The 21,347-nt window shown below is 45.5% G+C and overlaps 1 protein-coding gene across 3 annotated transcripts in view; it reads left to right on the top strand.

Moving 5' to 3' along the window:
* The window catches only part of gse1b (Gse1 coiled-coil protein b), a 183,046-nt gene that overhangs the window by 111,199 nt on the left and 50,500 nt on the right, over positions 1-21,347 (top strand). Inside the window, exon 1 of one of the 3 annotated variants that reach the window (XM_034074720.1) lies at positions 8,143-8,248. The exons of the other annotated variants lie outside the window; for them this stretch is intronic. Coding sequence (XP_033930611.1) covers positions 8,212-8,248 — 37 coding nt within the window. The 5' untranslated portion in view covers positions 8,143-8,211. Of the gene's footprint in view, positions 1-8,142; positions 8,249-21,347 lie in introns of those variants that run through there. 3 annotated transcript variants of the gene reach the window in all.

The following is a 21,347-nucleotide window of genomic DNA, read 5'->3' as shown; positions in this document are numbered from 1 at the left end:
CCCCTGGGCGATTTCGCAGACGCACACACACATACGGCCCTGCATGCACACACACACTACATCAGGAGAACACACAGCACACACGTATTTGTTAATCAAATGAGCAGCGCTTTTAAAAATCCCCTCCCTTCTTCTACTCCGGTTCACTAGTTTATCTGTGGTGCTCTGCTCTCTGTCTAATAACAACGGGACTCGCTGAGAGGCAGCACATCTGATGTGTTTGATATGGAGACAGATGAAGGGTTGGAGGATGCAGGTAAGAGAGCTGAGTGACTATAAAAAGCCTCATCAGAGCAGAGACGCGTGGCGCAATGCATTCCCTCGACTGAGAGCAGGAATGCTTTTGTTGTCTGTGTTAGAAAGCAGGTGTGCCACAAGGCATTGTGGGATGGATATGATATGACGGCACATCAGGTTCTGGCCAGCTTCCCCCCCACCTGGCTCCCTTGTGTGTGTGTGTGTGTGTGTGTGTGTGTGTGTGTGTGTGTGTGTGTGTGTGTGTGTGTGTGTGTGTGTGTGTGTGTGTGTGTGTGTGTGTGTGTGTGTGTGTGTGTGTGTGTGTGTGTGTGTGTGTGTGTGTGTGTGTGTGTGTGTGTGTGTGTGTGTGTGTGTGTGTGTGTGTGTGTGTGTGTGTCACATTAAGGGCTAGCCATTTAAAAGGGAAATCTGCTTTAAATCAGGAGTGACAGTATGCAGGTGAACATGAGGAGAGCAGGCTTGATTGGTGAATATTATAATCTTATTCAAAGCATAAAAATGCGAGAGGCCCATGAAGATGTCATCAAGAGAAATTCTGGAGTATGTTCATAGGGCTATCCACACTGCATAAATCATCCATTTTAATGAGTAAATTAAACTAGAGTTGAGTGTAAGTGTTATTTTTTGTCTCAAAGTAAGAGGATAATCTAGCTTGTTTCCGCTTCAAATCACTACAGTTCTTCAATAAAGTGTATTTTCTTAGTGGAGTGCCGACGTTTATCTCACAAAGACATATACTGGTTAAAACAAAAGACATGTAGAGACTATTAAACATCAGTTCTTTATATAACGGCATCACTACTCTGGATAAACAGTCAGTTTTGCTTAGTTAGAGCATTTGAACCAGTATTAAATTGTCGACTCTCATAACAGCAGCAAGCAATTTATAACCACAAGATAAGAAGAAAAACAAAGTGAAGAGATGATGTGTATGCTATGCTAATGAAATAGCTTCTTTGGCCTCTAAATGAAGTGCAACAAACGCTTCATTACACCCTGTGTGGACATTTTCTTTGTTCATAGCTGAAACAATACAGTGACAAACTGTCTCTGCCATCAGTAGCTTTGCTGCTAGCTATGGTGTTACTGCGAATGGTGTTCGACTGAGCAGGAATCAAACCAGATGTGCAGCATGTAAATAGCCAGTAAAAGGCTGCCTTGGGCTAAAGGAGCTTGTATTATCCCACACTTTGACAATCATTTCTCCAGACCTCTGTTGTCCTCGCTGCAAGTGTTGGGTTACGCATGCAGCGATCTGCAGTGTTGCCAAAGAAAATGGTCAAAATAGACTTTCTCTCTTGCCAGCGGGGTCTCCGAGTACACAAATCTGTTAACGTGAGAAGCAAGTGTTTATCTTCACTGTCTTTTATAAACTGAGTCAGGCAGGATTAGCAACACCAAAGCCTCATCAGCGATTGGACGGTGGCCTGACATTACAAAACATCCCTTCTCCTCACTTCCTCTTGTTCCTCTTTCGTGGTTTGTGGTTTCCTTGTCATGTCAGGTTATGTATCTGTCTGTTGGTTATCTGCTAGCAGTGCATGATCATAGGGAAACGTCTTTTTGAGGATGTTTTAACATTGCTGTACTTTGTTCAAAGAAGACACTGTTCATCAACTGTCCACTGTTTGACAGTTCTTTCAAGGTCGAGCTGTTTAAGCCCTTGGTGAAGGAAAAGACACATTATGCATGTACACACCGATGCCGTCACCCCAAGGTGTGACAAAGTAAGCATCAGAGGGGAGAGTGTGTGAAGTGTTGAAGAGTCTGTGTGACAGGTGTGTGACAAGCTCTAGATGTCAGATGAGTGTGTGCCACTGTGAGCTAGTTTCCTGAATAGAGAACACAGATGCGTGTGAATGAGCCGTATCCATATTAGGTGATGTGATGGGGAGTTGATTTTAAGAGCAGATGGTCTGCATCAAATGACTGAGCAAACATTTAGTTTTACTGTAAACCTTTCTCGATCTCCATTTTGAAATACAAGGAGGTTCCTTAAAACCGTTTTGAGGTAATGACCTTCAAACTCACCCAGCAGTTTGCTGTGGCTGCTGATTCTCCCATCTTATCAGACTTGAACATTAGAGCAATAATGGTTAACCTTGTCAGGAATTTTTCAATTTCAAATACTAAATGTTTATATTTCATGAATTTCAAAAATATATTTCCAATGTCTCGTGGTCCGACACAAACCTAAGATAACGTTCCACAGTTTCTTTAAAAAACATTAGAGCACACCATTATTTAAAAAAGTGATTTCCTTATTTGTTAACTTTATGATGGCAGTGGACAGCACTTTGCTCCACAATGATACGTGGCAATTGGATTACAGTCTTTTTAGTGCAAGAGTGAAAGCACATGATTTTTCATTGCCACCAACGATACAGTGACACCTGGAGCCCTGTATGGAAGCCTTTGCGTTTGTTGGTTTTCACCTCTTTCTGTGGAGTGTCAGCTGCCTATATCTGAATCAACTTCAAAGTCCTCCTCATTACTCACAAAGCCCTCAACAATCAGCCCCCCCCCCCCTACCTCACAGACCTGCTGCACCACCACGCCCCTTCCCGCTGCCTCCGCTCATCAGAAGCCAACCTCCTATCCATCCCCGCCCGCACCAATCACCGGACCTGGGGGGACAGAGCCTTCTCCGTCGCTGCCCCCTCCCTCTGGAACTCACTCCCACAACCCATCAGAGACTGCACCGACACCGACCTCACCACCTTCAAAGCACTCACCTCTTCAATCTGGCTTTTAATGTGTGATTGTTTTTGTATTATTTGACTTTAACTTTAACTATATATTTATTTGTTGTTCCTTCCTTTTCTTTTCCCTTCACTATATCTGTAAAGCGTCTTTGAGCACCTGTAAAAGCGCTAACAAATTAAATCTATTATTATTATTATTATTATTATTATACGTGCAGCATATGGACAGAAATAATACATACTTGCAAAATTGAAATTTTTTATTTTATTCTCACAGTTTTGTGTTTTTCTCTTTTTCATGTCCATCATCCTCCCCTTCATGGCTGTTGTCCCTCTACCTCTGATCCTGACCCCTTACTTTACAGGTAAGTGCTTACACACACACACACACACACACACACACACACACACACACACACACACACACACACACACACACACACATACACACACACACACACACACACACACACACACACACACACACACACACACACACACACACACACACACAGGCAGTGTACTGTATCTGTGATCTGAAGGCGTTGTGTGATGCTGTTGAACTTCTTAGCGAGGCCACATTACTGGATAATGTTGCTAAGAAACAGGAGTGTGTGAAAGTGTGCAACTGACATTGGTTGCTGTCCTGTTGACACTGAGGTCTGTGATTAAACCGTAAACACACTGAATATCACTTGGATACCAAGTATTGCTTATTTTCAGTCAGTGGTAAAGCAGAATGTCATATATTTCAAAATACAGCATCTTTATAGCTTAGCTTTTCTTTTCAGTACTCCAGAAGCAGCGTGTGTGTGTGTGTGTGTGTGTGTGTGTGTGTGTGTGTGTGTGTGTGTGTGTGTGTGTGTGTGTGTGTGTGTGTGTGTGTGTGTGTGTGTGTGTGTGTGTGTGTGTGTGTGTGTGTGTGTGTGTGTGTGCGTGTGTGTGCGTGTGCGTGTGTGTGTGTGCATATATTTATGTGTGTGTGGTGCTCAGCTGGCCGGGCGAGAGTTGTGTAATTGCAGGGTTATTGCTGCTGAGCCTGATGGGTAATGACACATTTGCAAATTAATTCTCAGTGCTAGGCTGTGATTAGCATACGGAGAGAAGCATCTCACACACAAAGACCCAGACACACACACACACATGCTCACACACACCACGGCGCGTAGGCTTCTAATCATCAGCGAGAGGTCAGGTTAAATGGGTGTGTGTAACGGTGAAGAGGGTGCGGGTCTCTGCAAATAGGGGTGAGTGAAGGGTGACGAGACATTTCTCGTCAGACTTGATATGGGACGACACGCTGAAGTCTGGCTTATTTTCTTTAAAACAAAATGTATTTAACTCTCAACCGTTACCGACTCTTCCTTTCAAAACTGGTCCTCTCCTGCTTGCTGTGAGGCCTAGGTGCATTTAAAGCTGTTGGTCTCTCAGTCTCTATGTGCATATCGGGATGGCTGATAATGCTTGAATTACTTCTGTTTATGTTATGTTATGTTTAGCTTTAAAATGCTCATGTCATTTTGTGAGTTGGCCAACAAATAGACACATTTAGATTTTTGGAATTGCACCTCCACCCTCTTGATGTTGTATGCAACACACAGTGTATTTCTCTCTGACAATCCCACACCTGCTCCAAAGGAGCTGACCTGTTTTGCTACAATGTCGGAGAGCAGCAGTTTACAATGTGTGTGTGCATTCTTGCTGCGTTTGTGTCTCTACTGTGTGTGCTCCTCCAGATGCTGTGTGTGGTGGGTACAGATTATAGAGATGCCTTATCTTTGCTTTCCCTGCTGGGGAAGAACACCATCTTTCAACCCCTTACACACACACACACACACACACACACACACACACACACACACACACACACACACACACACACACACACACACACACACACACACACACACACACACACACACACACACACACACACACCGCCACTACGATTGAGAGAGTAATTATTGTTATGCAAGGGGGGGTATAGGAAAGACAAGTGTGCAGTGGGTTGACAGGAAGTGGGCATGGCAGGTTCATGTGTGTGTGTGTGTGTGTGTGTGTGTGTGTGTGTGTGTGTGTGTGTGTGTGTGTGTGTGTGTGTGTGTGTGTGTGTGTGTGTGTGTGTGTGTGTGTGTGTGTGTGTGTGTGTGTGTGTGTGTGTGTGTGTGTGTGTGTGTGTGTGTGCGTGTGTGTGTGTGTGTGTGTGTGTGTGTGTGTGTGTGTGTGTGTGTGTGTGTGAGAGAGAGAGAGAGGGAGGGAGATCATCCTCTCTCTCTGTGCCCTCCCTCCCATCCCGGTCCATCTTTATTCCTTTTTCCCCTAACACCTCCTTTTCCCTTGTTTTGTTCCTTCTTCCCTTCTCCTCTCCCTCTCCCTGTTACTCCTTGATCACAGGGTTTTCAGTCACACACACTGCCTCATTCCCCAGGGAGCTTTTATAGCCTTTCAGAGAATGTGTGTGTGTGTGTGTTCTTCTGCAGTGCACTTGTCTAGTGTGACTCATTACCCTACCTTAACAGAGGAAGATAGCTAGTCTCTAGCATTGCCTGTCCCTTAATAAGAAGCAACATACACAAACAAACACATTATTATTTTCCATCTCCTCTTCTATCACTAAACTGTGTGCTGGGTTTCATTTGAAACCTTTAACATTTGTTTTGCATTTATCAAAAAGAATGCCTTCTACTAGCTTTCTCACATCTGCTGATATAAAAACATGTTTTTTGCCAAAGACGCAACCTAAAGAAAAGCGAATTAAAGATCTATAATAACATTAAACTATTTTTAAACAATTTCAACAACACTGATTTACTTGGAGAAATAAAAGTGCTCTCTTGTTTTATTTTGCCCTCCCCAGAACTTTGACATAAACTGTATATAGCTGACACCTTACATTGTTGCAATCAGGATGCATCTGTCCTGTAATGCCTGTAAAACAAAATCAAATATATCTTAATGTTGTCGCCCTCTCCAGAAAATAGATGCTGTATTTTTAGTTACCTGTCCGTCTCTGTCTGTCAATGTGTCGTCGGTTGGTGGTGTGGCACCTCAGGGGGACACGTCACCTCTCCACCTGTCTCACAAGGTGCGAGACACTTCAACACCTACCTCTAACACACACACACCTAAGGCAAAACAGCACAGCGTGCACATGCCTTCCAGCCATGGTAATGTGTGTTGTGTGTGCACATTCAGCAATGCACACAATTAGCATAAAGGCTGTGTGAATGTGAACACAGTCTCATGTATCCATGCTCATATTATAGTGAACACACATACACCCCATCCACACGGTGTACTTCTCTTAGTTAAACATTTACCGATTTTCTATCTTTGGATTCATAAAAAGGGCTTTGTTCCCAGAATAACTCCCCCTCCCCCTCAGCTCTACCTCCCTTCATCTCTCAACCTATAGACTCCCCTCACCTTCTGTCTGTCTCCCCTCCCTCCTCTCAATCATCCTCCCAGGTTAGCTGTTATTTGCCCTATTTGCCGGTGAGCATGCCTTCTGCACTCCCACTCTCTCTCACCGTGCTGGTTGTGTTTGTGGATGTGTGTTGAAGAGTTGTTTTCCCTGCCATCCGAGTCTTTCAGTTAGAGCCGCCTTCCTCCCTAAACTCCTGCCATCCCCCCTTTCCTTCTCCCCCACTGTGAGTGTCATAGAATGGGTTTGAGAGCAAGTCCGCCCTCAGGGCAAACTGTCCTGCTGGAGTATTTCTCCATCATCTCGTTCTCCTGGTGTTTTTAGTTTGTCATGGTGGCACCACTCCAGAAGAGAGTTAACTCCTCACCCCTAGTGCCACCAGGTCTGTGTGCAGAACAGGCGGCGGAGCAACACCGTGTGTGTGTGTGTGTGTGTGTGTGTGTGTGTGTGTGTGTGTGTGTGTGTGTGTGTGTGTGTGTGTGTGTGTGTGTGTGTGTGTGTGTGTGTGTGTGTGTGTGTGTGTGTGTGTGTGTGTGTGTGTGTGTGTGTGTGTGTCTGCTGTCGGCGCAGCATGGTGAGCAGTCTGTGCGCTGGGCTGCACAAGCCAAGTTTCCTAGACGGACACACAAACGCACCCACACACTCGCAGACACAGGCAAGGACTTTTATTTTCAGAGAAGAGAATGGAGGCGGGGGATCTTTTATAATATCCTCTTCCAAACACGTAGCTGTTCTATTGTGAGCTGCCCTTGAAGACCCTCTGCACTCCATCTACACTCTCTACTGATGGTGCGTTCCTACTATCTGATACAGTGTGAACAGATGCTCCCTTGATAGTCGTTGGCCTCTCGCCGTCACTGGGGCTGTCCAATCAGCTGTCGCCGTGACTCTGAACTGAACTCTGACCACTCTCTTCCTCGGGTGAAGCATCAGCACTGGCCGGTATTTCCCTCTCATCTGCACCCTCGGTTCTTCTATCTCTTTTCACTCTACTCCACCACCCCCCTCGCACCAACACACACTCACACACACTTTCACGCTATCTGGCTGTGTTGTTGCCTGGAGGGAATTCATTCTGCCCTCCTTCTCTCCTCCTCTCCTCCACCTCCTATCAGTGAAAGAGAGGAAGAAAAAAAGGGAGGGTGAGAAAATGAGAGAGCGAGAAAGAGAGAGAGTGGCATCAGTAGCGGAGGAATCACAGTCGTCTCTCCTCTGATCATCTTTCTTGGAGAGAGGGATAGAAGACTGTCCCAGGATTCAGTCGTCGCTCTCGTCTGCAGGATTTACCCAGCCTGTATCTGATCCTCCCTCCTGCCTCCTTTCACCTCTCCTTGGCGCTGGACTGCTTGCTTTTACATCTTTTTTTCCGGCTGTCCCGACTCCCTGTGTGTGTTTGTGTGTGTGTGTGTGTGTGTGTAAGAAAGAGCTTTGAGAAAGACTATTTCCTGCTGCTTGGAAACGGACAGCGAGTGTGTGGCCCTTTGCCCGGGGGATCACGGACAAGAGCGAGGGGGTCGAGAGCGGGGGCGTGCTCAAGGGTTGACCCCTGCACCTCTCTGTCTGTGTGTGTCTGTGTGACTGTCTGTGTGTTTGTGTATGTGTGTGTCCTAGCTGGCTGGGCGGTCCCAGCCTCACGCTTGGTTAGCGAGGACCAGAGAGCGGGGATGACAGGCTGAGTCCCAGCACAGCCTCCCCTCACACAGAGCTTCGTTTCTGGGTGGCTGCGAGGGCAAATCGCCTCTCTCCTTAAGTCATCCGGGACAGGGCGGCTTCCGGCACGGTTAAAACAAGTTTCTCTCTCTTCATGACACCAAAACAATAACCATGTTTGGACTAAAAGCACCACTTTACTACTTGCCAGGTAAGCAAATGGCAATTCAGTGTTTTTTATGCAAAAATGCTTGCAATGATGTTGTGTATATTCACAGTGGTATAGGCAGTGTGTGTGTGTGTGTGTGTGTGTGTGTGTGTGTGTGTGTGTGTGTGTGTGTGTGTGTGTGTGTGTGTGTGTGTGTGTGTGTGTGTGTGTGTGTGTGTGTGTGCATGTTGTTCTTTGTGTGCTCTGAGAAAGTACTTTGGGTTTGAGGTTAGCTCTGGAGTGCATCTAAGGAGACGCTTGTCTTTGTGTTTCTGGTCCTGAGGTTGGAACCTGAGATCCCGGGCGGGTAATGCTGTGTGACAGCAGCTCTCTCTGTTTCTCTGAGCTCTCAGCCCCTTATCAGCATTGAAGTCAGCAGGTAAACACTAAGTGGCAACGTGTGTGTTATCCAACACAACCACACAGCGAGTATATGGTAGAAAAAGAAATGTGGTTATGTATTTGCAACCTGTCTTTTCATATCTTTGTGTCTGTGCCAGTGACTGTGCGTGCATGTATGCGAATACACATGCAGATTTTTTTGGTTTTGTGTCCGTGTGTGTGTGTGTGTCCGTGTGTGTGTGTCCGTGTGCGAAAAAGAGTGAGTGCTAGGGCAGAGTGAGGTTACCGGCGGTCGGCGCTTAAGTGCGTTTCACGGCTCACTGGGCACTGATTGTGGAGAGGACAGCCAAGAGAGGGCAGTGAGAGGGAGAGAGAATGACAGAGTGAGAAAGGGAGAATGAGAGGGAAGGCTATAGTATATGAGAAATGCAATATTTTTGTATTTGTGCTTTGATTTTGGGCACGTTCCAGCATATTTATTCTACTTGTGTGTGTGGATCTTTTGTAATAATCAGTTAATTTGTTTCTACTCATTGGTTGTTTAACATGCACACTGTGCCCTTCCACACCTGTCAATAGACTAAAACACATGCACTAAGCTAGTGTGCCAGCCCTTTTAATCATTTAGCTTTTTACTCAGTCTTTAATTGTGCAATCTATGTCTGGAAAAAAGGTGCTAGTCCTCTGGTTATTGTGTGTTTTCCTCATCATGTGACTGTTGTCTCCCTGAAGCAGGAGTGGGTACACTTCACTGACACTTAGCAGGGATCAATAATTGATGTGCTTTACTCAGCAGGTAGAGTGTGCAGTTAGACCATAACCAACGCCGCATTAGTTATTCCCTCGCATTTACAACCCCATGGCCCGCTCTAATAGACCAGCTGCCACTCAAACATTACCTGTCCTCCTTCACCATTATTTAAGATCACCTATGGGTATTTATATTTAGAAATATTTAGAAGTGCCTTTCTCCTTTTTCCCCATCTACTCTTTCTGTCTGTTTTATATATTCTTGCATAATGTGGCTTAACATAGGCATACATTATTTAGCATTTTGATAAGGATATCACCAAACACAGAATCAACATTTTGAAATGAGGTGATGTCATTTTCAAGCATTTGTAGCATTTTTACTTTAACAAGGCAATTTGCAACACCCTTTTATCTGCTACACTACACTATCTTTGTGTTCTGTACTTTTCTTCAGCATGTTTTCACCATGTTTTCTGTCTTGCAAGCCTTCATTTTGTTCAGAAGGAGGGTTTTGAAATGGAGATCTGCTGGTAAAGGCCACAGAGTGCCTGCTGTGTCTGTGTGAGAAAGACAGAAAGAAAGACAGTGAGGTGTGTGTGTGTGGGGTGTGTGTGTGTGTGTGTGTTTAGGAGAACGAAGGAAATGCAGTACTTTGCTACATGTGTGAGAACTTTTGACCACAGTCAAGGATCAAGTTGGATCAAACAAGTAGAGAGAGGGATAGATACACAAAGGATGGAAGGAATTAGGGAGGATGACGATAGATAAGAGAAGAAAGGGATTCAGTCTGGTTTTCACCTCCTCTTTCATGTCATCTTCCTCCTCCGTGTCTTCAAGGCTTTCTCTTTGTAACTCCCTCTCCATTGCCCAGCCATGTCCTTCATCTCCCTCTTCAACCTGTCCTTCCTCCTCATCGCCATTTATTTGTGTGTGTGTGTGTGTGTGTGTGTGTGTGTGTGTGTGTGTGTGTGTGTGTGTGTGTGTGTGTGTGTGTGTGTGTGTGTGTGTGTGTGTGTGTGTGTGTGTGTGTGTGTGTGTGTGTGTGTGTGTGTGTGTGTGTGTGTGTGTGTGTGTGTGTGTGTGTGTGTGGGTGCATTGCTCCTTTTGACCCCTAAACCTCCCACACCAGCGTAGTGCACAGCAGGGCATCCCCACAGTCTTGTTTTGTGACAGTGGAAAAAGCTGTTGAGGTCAGTGTGTGTGTCTTTCTCTCTTTCTTTATCTCTTTCTTTCTCTGTGTGTGTGTGTGTGTGTCTTTCTCTCTTTCTTTATCTCTTTCTTTCTCTCTGTGTGTGTGTGTGTGTGTGTGTGTGTGTGTGTGTGTGTGTGTGTGTGTGTGTGTGTGTGTGTGTGTGTGGTGTGTGTGTGTGTGTGTGTGTGTGTGTGTGTGTGTGTGTGTGTGTGTGTGTGTGTGTGTGTGTGTGAATGCAAGTGTGTGTGTGTGTGTGTGTGTGTGTGTGTGTGTGTGTGTGTGTGTGTGTGTGTGTGTGTGTTGTGTGTGTGTGTGAATGCAAGTCTGTGTGTGTGTGTGTGTGTGTGTGTGTGTGTGTGTGTGTGTGTGTGTGTGTGTGTGTGTGTGTGTGTGTGTGTGTGTGTGTGTGTGTGGTGTGTGTGTGTGTGAATGCAAGTATGTGTGTGTGTGTGTGTGTGTGTGTGTGTGTGTGTGGTGTGTGTGTGTGTGTGTGGTGTGTGTGTGTGTGTGTGTGTGTGTGTGTGTGTGTGTGTGTGTGTGTGTGTGTGTGTGTGTGTGTGTGTGTGAATGCAAGTCTGTGTGTGTGTGTGTGTGTGTGTGTGTGTGTGTGTGTGTGTGTGTGTGTGTGTGTGTGTGTGTGTGTGTGTGTGTGTGTGTGTGTGTGTGTGTGTGTGTGTGTGTGCAAGTATGTGTGTGTGTGTGTGTGTGTGTGTGTGTGTGTGTGTGTGTGTGTGTGTGTGTGTGTGCGTGCGTGTGTGTGTATCTATGTGTGTGTATTCCCAGCACTGTGGGTTGCTTCTTCTCTTCCCCCCTCTTTCATTCAGCCACTGAATAAGCCCCTGCCTGCCTTCCCGTCTTAACCGCCGTTGCCTTGGAGACGGTGTCTGACACATGCTAGTTCTCCGTTATTATTTGACAACAAAAAAGGTTGGGTTTAATAAAGAGGTATGGTTCATGTGTGTGTGGGTCATGGTAAAGAGCAGAGGAAGCGTATAAAGAAATGGTTTAAGAGAGAGGAACAGAGAGAGAGCAGAAGCACTTGAACTTGGGTTGCGTTAACATCCCAGCCGAGGTGGAGCAGAGCCAAAGAGCAACCAATTCAAAATGGAGCATGGTCACTCCTTCTTTATATGCCTTCTCCTCACTTTTACACTTCTTGTTTTTATTCTTGTTAGAATCTGTCCCTCCCACCTGGTAACACCGGTCTATATCCTTCCTCCTTCTATTAATCATCCTCCATACTTCTCTTTTTTTATTCTCCAAGGTAACTTCAGAGAGGTAAAACCTTGTCCTGTGTGTGTGTTTTTTGTTTGTTTGTGATACCTGTGTGCATATTTCTGCATATCCTTTTAGTGTGTGTGCTTGTACTCATGTCTGTGTGTGTGCTGACTGCTCAAATCTACAGAAACGCTCTCTGTTGTTTCGCCCCAAAAAACCTGTCTGCGATTATAGCCTGCAGGTGTAACGGTGACAAAGAGGAAGACGAGGAGAGAAAGTGGGACGGACAGATAGAGAGGCAGGGATCAAGGTAAACATTTTTAAAAAAGATTGTGAAAGAAGTGATGCAGAACCCGCAAACCACAAAGGCAAGCGTTACAAAGGGGAAGTGAGGGTAGACTGTAGTGTTGTTATGACAGGCCTCAGAGGTGTTGGGGTTGCAGGTGGAGATACTAAGGAATGGCGGGTATTGCTTACCAGTGTTTCCCTTCGCTGAAATTCATTTTTCAGACAACTAATTTTATAATAATATTTATTATTTGACTAGTCAGGAGTGGAAACGGACAGATTGAAATAAATGGGAAGATTAATTAAAATTATACTGAATTGAAAACTAACACAAACAAATTCATAATGAAACCATGTGACTGCTAAGGTCTTCTGTCCTTATCTCCATGGCACTCTCTGAAAATCAATTCCTAGAGAAATACGACGTAGACAAAAAGCCTTCCTACTGACACACACACACACACACACACACACACACACACACACACACACACACACACACACACACACACACACACACACACACACACACACACACACACACACACACACACAAGGGTAATCAATGTGTGTGTGTGGAACCCTTGGTGTTGAGCCCTTGATCAGAGTGTGGGCTAATCAATGGTGATCACTAAGCACGCGTTTAGAAGACTTGAAGGTGTGTGTGCGTGTGTGTGTGTGTGTGTGTGTGTGTGTGTGTGTGTTTCTGATAATTCTGCATATTGTGCGTCTGCTTGTGTGTGTGCTGAGCCGTCACACACTGGTAACCTTAGCCGAGGGAGTGCACTCATTGATAACACCTGCAGAGGAGTCCATACTGTGTCAGGAGATTATCTGTGCAGTAGTGTAATCATTATATCCAATTAATTACAATATCTTTCCCCTTTCCTTCTCTGCGTTCCTGGCTGAATCCATCTACTCCGATCAACTGCTACAAATCTCCCCGCTTCACCTACTACTCTCTTTATGCTAGCAGCATCATGTGGCTCTCCATCTTTCTCCTCCACCCTCTGTGCTTTTATCCCCCAGCTCACTCGATCATTGTATTCATTCATCTATGTTACTCCCTGTCTGCTCCTCGGCCCTTCTATCCTTCCATCCCTCCCACTCCATGTGCTCTGACAGCTCTGTCATTAGATGGCAGTAGCGGCAGTAAAGCAGTCACAATGATGGACTACTAGCTCCTTCACCCTCTCTCTCCCACTCTCTCTCCCTCGATCTGCCCTTGCTAAAACAGCTCTGACCCGTTCTCGGTGAGGCATCTGTTCCACGCCAGTCCGCAGGTGGCACTGCACCGGTCACGGTAAAGGTCGGCGATGGAGCGGCTCACCGGCTTCCCCGTTAGCCACCTCGTAAACCCGCGGCTGTTAAGCCCTGACCCGGCACACCTGTGGCCTCGGATCCTCTCTGGATACGAGCCACCGCCAGTAACAGTGGCAGGGGGGTTCCAGAAATACACACACTCACATTTTTGTATGACTATACTTGTGAGAACCCTTCCTATCTTTAAGGCACAACCTCAAACAAATCATTACTTAAACTTCATCACTTAAAACAATAGTTTAGCATTCCCCCTGCTTCTTATCTTTATGCTAAGGTAGGCTGTTCTGACTCAATTTCTGTAATACATCAATTTGGGAAATGCGTGTATATGCTTTTCTTGCAGAGCGTTAGAGGAGAAGTGCATATCACTCTCGTCTGTATGCTAAATATATAGCAAGAGCCAGCAGGCAATTACCTTAGCATGAAAACTAGACGCAGGGGGTAAACAGTTAGCTGACTCCATCCAAAGGTAAAATAAACTGCCTGCAAGCACCACTTAAACTCACAAGTGTGTTATCTTTCTTGTTTAATCCCTTAAATTAAAGGTTAAGTAATATGTCCCACAGTACTAGACTATATATTTAAATAATACAGATATATAAAATTACAAATATTCTCTTCTAACTCCCAGAAAGAAAGCTAATAATTATAATTCCAAAAATCTATTCCAGTCATAAAAGGACAACCTTTACCCTTCTCATTTTGGGCAGGACATTTGTTTCTCATGCACTTAACACACACTTACCTGCACACACACAAAAGAAGAAAAATGCCCAGAGTGACACACTTTTCCACCAGACATTCTGTAAACTAACAGGTGCAGGGGGTAATGGGGTCTTCGCTGGTATCACAGTAGCATACAACTATGATTTATGGACTGCAGTCAGCCCCCTTCCTCCCTGCCTGGTCCCTCTGGTCGTCCTGTCAGGTTGGCAACAGGGAAACGAAATGCTGGTTATGTAGTGCATTGTGCGGTATGTGAGTGTGTTTGTTCTGCTCCTCTGGCTGTGGACAGCACACACACACATAAGCACATACAGGCAGCATTGGGGTGGTAAAACGGTTTCGTCACAGCTGTGTGTATGCAGGGGTATCAGTTGGCAGGTCTTGTGTCTGACACTTGGAGTGCTTGTCAAACACTCGGCTATCATGACGGACACTCACCTCTGCTCTTGTGCGTTAAGTCGCTGTGAACTGACATGAACCCCATTTGGAATGAGCTAGCAGTGAGTGTGTGAGCTCACTTATATGTTGTGGGTGTGTGTGTGTGTGTGTGTGTGTGTGTGTGTGTGTGTGTGTGTGTGTGTGTGTGTGGTGTCACCTCTCTCCTGAAACATTATTCCAGCTGCAAAAAATAGTCCAGCTCTAATTGCCTTTGTCTTCCTTTGCCTCCACTAATCAAATTAGACTACAGAGAATTCTAATTAAACACTGCCTGCATCTGATGACACTGGGTTCAAACACACACAAACTTTCGAGGATCCACATCACTACACGTTGACTAATGTGCATGTTGTCGGTTTTATTTTCCACTTATGTGCAACCAGATGAGTGGTTTAACATTTGAGAGCAAAGAGGTGACTGGTTTATAAGCTTCCCAGGAGCTGACCACCACAATGACTAAAGTGCATTAAGAATGGGTGTGGAGGTAATGGTGCTCTCTTTGAGTTGGTTTGTATCTTCGATTTTATAATATGGTAGTGCATTCATAGGAAACAATGGTTTATCTAAATTGAGTTAATGTGTATGTGTGTGTGTGTGTGTGTGTGTGTGTGTGTGTGTGTGTGTGTGTGTGTGTGTGTGTGTGTGTGTGTGTGTGTGTGTGTGTGTGTGTGTGTGTGTGTGTGTGTGTGTGTGTGTGTGTGTGTGTGTGTATGAGGGAAAGAAAAGAAATGTGAAGGAGCGAGAAAGGGCATATGAGGTAGATGGACGTTTATTTGATCTATTAAAGTTACTTTATATTGTTTTTGTTTATATCTGGGTTTTTTGTGAAAGAGGAAAAGACATTTGTTTACAGTGAGTCTTTAGCATGTTACAGAAAGCTTTGTCAATGTTCACACAGACAGACAGAGGATCCTTCACTATCACGTTTTAGAACACACACATATACGCACACACACACACACACACACACACACACACACACACACACACACACACACACACACACACACACACACACACACACACACACGTCATTGATCCTAACATTTTCCCTGCACTTTTAACGCCACCGCATGGTGGGTAAAGAAAATTGTAGTACCCTTAAGGAGCCGTTCACATGCCGCAGTTTTTGCGTGGCTGTGTCTTTAGTTGAAAGCCCAGTCGCGATCTGTTCATCTGACATACTGATCACACAGTCAATAACTTTGTTGTTATTAGCATCTGGTTAGTTAGCTAGCTATGCTAACGAATATAAGAAAGGCACATCTTTATATGATCATTATTATAAAAAAACAAGAGAATAAAGTAAACAGGTTTAAAATACTATATGACAGTAAAAAAAAAGTTGTTATTAATAAACAAGAATACAGTTTGAAAGGGGAGTGATTTGTAAAATATCCAGAAAGAAAAAGAAAATCTGCTTACAGTTCTGTTTCATATGGATGTTGAGAGATGTATCCATAGATCTCTTCATGTTGCTCTCAACGTGCACCAGATTGATGCTTTCAACTTCAACATTTAAAAACAAATCTAGAGGAGGTTAGGTCTCCCCCCCCCCCCTCTTAAATCATGTTCACATGGATAGGAAATGAAATACATTTGCCCACATCTTGTGTCCATATCTTTCTGTTTTGGTGGTCATGCCACAACCGTGCACGTGCATGCATACGCGAGTATCTGGATTGAGAGGTTGCTTTGTCTTTGCACAGCATGAAAGAAAGGCGAAATGAATGGGCTGTGATTTTAGCAGAGGTCAATAATTTGTACGGCCCTCGGAGGATGTTGAAAAAATTGAAATGGCCCTTGAGAGGAAAAAGGTTCCCCACCCCTGATTTAAAGCTTGGTATTTTCCCCTTTCTCTTAGATAAGTATTTTTCCTCCAGCTTTCTGTCTGCACCCTGTCATGCTCACAAGCTCTCCTGGTTTGGTGGTCCCACTCCTCTCCCCCGGCCAGTCTCCAGGCTACAGAGAGTGTTGAGGCTGAGTGCTGGAGTGTTTGTAAATACCTGTGTCACCAGGGGGCTTCTCTCTGCTCAATATGTGAGTATTGGAGGAGTTAATGAGCGGACAAGACCTCAGGGTGTCAGCGGGAGGTGGGGTTGGTTAGAGAGGGTTAGCAGGTCTCAGTTATCATCCGCACCACATGAAGGACCTGAGACTCCACCACATTCACTGGTGTAATGAATGAATAGCCTCTGTCTTCTTCTGTTTGTGCAGAGGTTCCTGCAGTGTGGGTTGTGTGTGTGCAAGTGCTTGTTTGTGTGCCTAGATTGGTGCCGAGCTGCCAGCCTCTCGGCACACAGGAAATGGAAATGAATCATGGGAGACAGATTAAGAGAATGGCGAGAGCTCATCACATCCTGTTAAATACTGGAAACGACTGGAGGCAAGGTCTCTCACTCTCCTTTTTCATCCACTCTCTCCTTATTCATCCACTCTCTCCATCCCCCCCACGCTTCCGTCCATATCCTAGCTCACTCCCTCTCTCCTTCACTGTTTTTTTCAGACAGTGGTTTGGCATGGGGCGAGTGATCAGTCACTGGGTCTCAAACCTCCTATTAAAATTAGCGTCACATGGTGAAATTGTGTGTGTCTGAGTGAGTGAATGTGAGGTGGAGAGACAGAGAAAGACTCCATGATGGATGATAGATGATGGCTGTGACCTGAATAGATGGCTCCTGGCCGGTCAGATGACTTCCTCGGGAGGAGGAGTAATGAGGAGAGGGCACAGGATTACCGCTCCATCACTCTGTGTGTATGGAAACCTCACAGCGACCACCAATAGCATAGTGGCTGTAGATCAGTATAAATCGTGCACATTGTGCCCGCGTACAATATGTGCTCCAGAAACGATGCCTCACTTTTCTTTTCTTAAAATAACAAACAAACACAAAGGTGGCAGAGGGGTTGTTGATGTATCTGGTCCTCTCCCACACCCTATGGGTGCTGTGTGTGTGTGTTTACTAGTGTTTCTTTGGCTGCTCTGTGTCAGAGTGTAGCCTCGATAAGGGGTGGTTTCACACCCTTAGGGAAAGCTGTGCGAGCTGAAAGGTCACACAAGGTTACATCAGCGGCTCTAAGCGGGTGGACAAACACAAACACACTTCCTCTCACACACCCACACTATGTGTTGATGCCCTGAGACCAGAGTAGCATGCGAGTGGTAAAACATGCTCTGCACCATTGGTTGCGGGTTTCCCGATAAATCCCAGAATGCAACCAGTTGAAGGGTGATGCATCGATCTGACATGCTACACTCTGCTGCTGATTGATGTGGCCTGGCTCCTGGCTCTGTGAGTGTCTGCTCCGCTCCCTCGGCATCGTGTCAGGGGAGGTCTCAGAAAAAAGCTGGACACTTGGGGGAAGCTAAGGAGGGCAGTTAACAGCAGAAGAAGGTCAGAGGAATGCAGAGTGTAAGGTGAAGAAGGGGCTTAAGCGGGAGGATAAAGCACACGGAAAGATGAGACAAGTGGATGTGTGCGAGTGGACAAAATGACCTCACCAAGAGGAAGAGCTGGCACGAAAAGGGATGAGGTTAGGGGTGTGTGTGGGAGAAGAAAGGCTTGGGATGGATACTGATTAGTGTGGGTGAGGATGGGTGGTGGGGAGCAGGGAACAGACTTGGGGACGGCCAGCCAGCTGAATCCTGGTGGGGAGTGGCAGGAGTAAGCTGGCACTGTGGAGGCGGGCATATGGAGGGCAGGTTGGCACTTTGGCTGCCACCGCAGTGTGCACCTGCCGACAGGGGGAGGCTGCCAAGAGGAGGGAGCAGAGAGAGAGACAGGGGTGCTGGTCGTGGTACGTGGGCAGAGTTTGGGGCTGCTGGAAACGGCCTCTAAAGATGTTGGATATTGATGAGGAGTTTAAGGGTATCAGACAACTGTGTGCCCTCGTCTAATGGAGGCACACACATGCAAGCACTCATGCTTTCTCATTCCCCAACACGTACATCTCCAAAACAGACCCACACACACTCACTCATGCTCTGTCTACAACAAACACTCTATAATCCTGCTGGTAGGAGTCGGAAGAACTCTGCGTGTCTCCTTTTAGATCATAAATAAACAGCCTTGATAATCAGGAACGTATTTAAACTCTTTGCTTTTCTAGAACACACTCCCTAATTGGATCCAACTGCTAACTAGCTGCTAATGAGATCAGTGAATTCCTCTCTCCCCCTCTTTTCCGGTGTCATTATTTGCTACAAACAAATCCAAGTGTTTTACTGAAAAGTGCTCGGTGAACACGGGACAGAAAGAAGATGATTTCTGTTTTTTTAACATATGCGGATTGTGTTACTGAACAAACATAACACACTAAACTTTGTGTGTGTGAATAATGTGCAGTTTACGTACACTTAAGCTTAATGGGTATGTTTGAGTGTTTTGGCTGCTCGACACTGAGACAGATGCAGGAGCCAAAGGCCAGTGCCCTCCCTAAGCCGCTGTCAGAGGGGGTTTGTAACAGCCCACTGGATCCCATCTGTATCCTAAAACAAACACTCAAACAGATCAGTTCCTCTGTGTGTTGTTGCAAGCATATAGAATGTCATACTGTGTATACAACTAAAATATTCTGCAGTACTGTGTGCGTGTATATGTGGGTGTCCGCAAGTCTGTGCTGTAGGTGAATGGTGAAGGGCAGTGACTCTGGTTTTAGCCTTGGCTGTGCATTCAAGTCTTTTGGCTGCCATGTTTTCCTCTGATCTGCCCCCCCTCTTTCATCACGGAAACCACAGAGAGCAAAGCAGAGGGAGATGGAGAGGTTTAAAGGCTGGCAGCAGCATCATGGCCTTGAGGTGTTATCTCTGCCCCTCACCGTGTTGGAAAGCGAGGGTGGAGGGGGGTGAGGAGAGAGAAATGGACTGTGGGAGTGATTGCAGAGTAGCCCACTTCTATTTTTTTCCTGTGTGGAGCAGGATGCTTAGCAGATGGTCTTGTTACCAGTAAAATTAAAATGAACGCAGTAAAAATGTGCTTGTGTTAATTTCTCAATCCCCAGGTGAGACTTCAAGCTCTCACAAGCACACTCATACATTCACACACGTAGCGCAGTCACACTTGCGTGCACACACACCGACATGCACAGCCTTGCCCTGCTGGCTTTAAACACACACCATCTGCATGCGTGGAAAGTGTGTCGGAGGAGTGTGAAGCGTGTGCTTGGCTTAAGGAATGTGTTTCTCATGTTCATAGCCATAGCTTATGTTGCTTTGGAATGTAAAGAGTGTTACCAAGCGCTTCTTGTCATCCTTCATCGGTAACCTGGTCCAAAGACAGGGGACGTTTAAGGGCAGACAGATCTGAAAGAGGGCTGAATTGGCAATTAGAGGTAAAGGGAAGCGAGGGAATATGTGCTAACGGGGAGGAGGAGATGGCATGTTCATCCGCAGATGAACACTAAATCCTTTCATTCTCTCCTCATCTCCCCTCCCTCCTTCCCTTGGTCGCTTAGCGGTGAGACGAGAGCTTCTGCTTTGTAACGTCTGCTTCTTCATGTTTGTGTGTTTCTAGGATCCAGACTAGTCCATAGCTTATCCCTCCGAGTGTGTGTGTTCTCTTCTGCGAGGATAGAAGCGCCTTAGCCTCCCTTATCGCCTTACAGGGCGCTTGCTATTGCTGTTTAAAACCCCAGAGAGGAGAGAGTGATGGATGTGGGGAGAGTGGGAAAAGCCCTGGACCTACTGTGTAAGGTAGTTTAATCTTCACTTTCATTTGCAGTGATTCAGAGAGAACAGCTGACTTTTTAGCAGTAGGCCATGATGGTGTCTTTGTAAAGAACAATAGCCAAATGACATTCTGTAACTTTGTGTAAATCATTTGTATCAGAATAAGAGAGCTGGCAGATACAATGTTTGCAATGATAGGCAGCTCTGCTCCACCGTGGGTTGGAAGAATCGTCTTTTAGTGTTTGTTCAAAGGCTATGAAAGAAACCCTTAAACCACTCAAACAACATATTCAGTGGATGCTCCTTGACACTATCCATGCTCTCTCCCTGCCTCTGATCAAATGACAACCTTTTCATCATTGCAGTTGCATTTACCTTGAAGCTTTGTGTACAGTGTGGCGCTTACATTGCTACATTTTCAGGAGGGCTACGCTAAAACAAAAGGGGCACTGATGGTACTGCAGTGTGCTTTCGCTCAACCCAAATGGCATATGTAACACATATGTGTATGTACGACACGCACACTAGTGTGTCTGTGGTGTTAATAATAATACAAAGCTACTATACCACCCACGCAGCCCTCGAATGTGAATGAAATGAGTCGTATGTGAGGGATTTCTTCACAAAGACAAGTCGCCTTTTGACGTACAACACACTCCTACACTACATACAGTGTGCGCATCATTACAGAACAACCTTATGCCCTGTCTCAATGTTAACCCACACACACGTAATGCATGAAGCAGTGAAATACATGCGCAGTACACACTTGGAGATCTACCACTTCTCCCGTTGCTTTCTAACTAGCGTGGTAGGTTGCAGGTCTTGGCAGAGTCCTTGATGTGTGCACAGGAGTGATGATGAGCTTAATGCAGTCTGTCTGTGTCCCGGACGTGACCACTGCATTAATATAGCACTAATACAACGCAACGTCTGCTGCATGCTAATGAAGCCATGCTCTTTCTCATGCTATCATAAAGTCTTTTGTAGTGAGACTTGTGAGAGGAGACAGTCTCCTGAATGCTCATCCGTGTGTTTTCAGATAGAAAGATATGTTTGCATACCTAAAAAAGGCACATTGTGTTGACAGTAACATTTACTTTACACTTTGCATAGCAGACAACACAATTCAGATTTGTATCGCATTACTGAAA

Source organism: Pseudochaenichthys georgianus, chromosome 3, assembly GCF_902827115.2.
Source record: "Pseudochaenichthys georgianus chromosome 3, fPseGeo1.2, whole genome shotgun sequence".
In the NCBI taxonomy this organism is placed as follows: Eukaryota; Metazoa; Chordata; class Actinopteri; order Perciformes; family Channichthyidae; genus Pseudochaenichthys; species Pseudochaenichthys georgianus.
The sequence above is the reverse complement of the archived record's forward strand: the minus strand, read 5'-3'. Positions and strand labels throughout refer to the sequence as shown.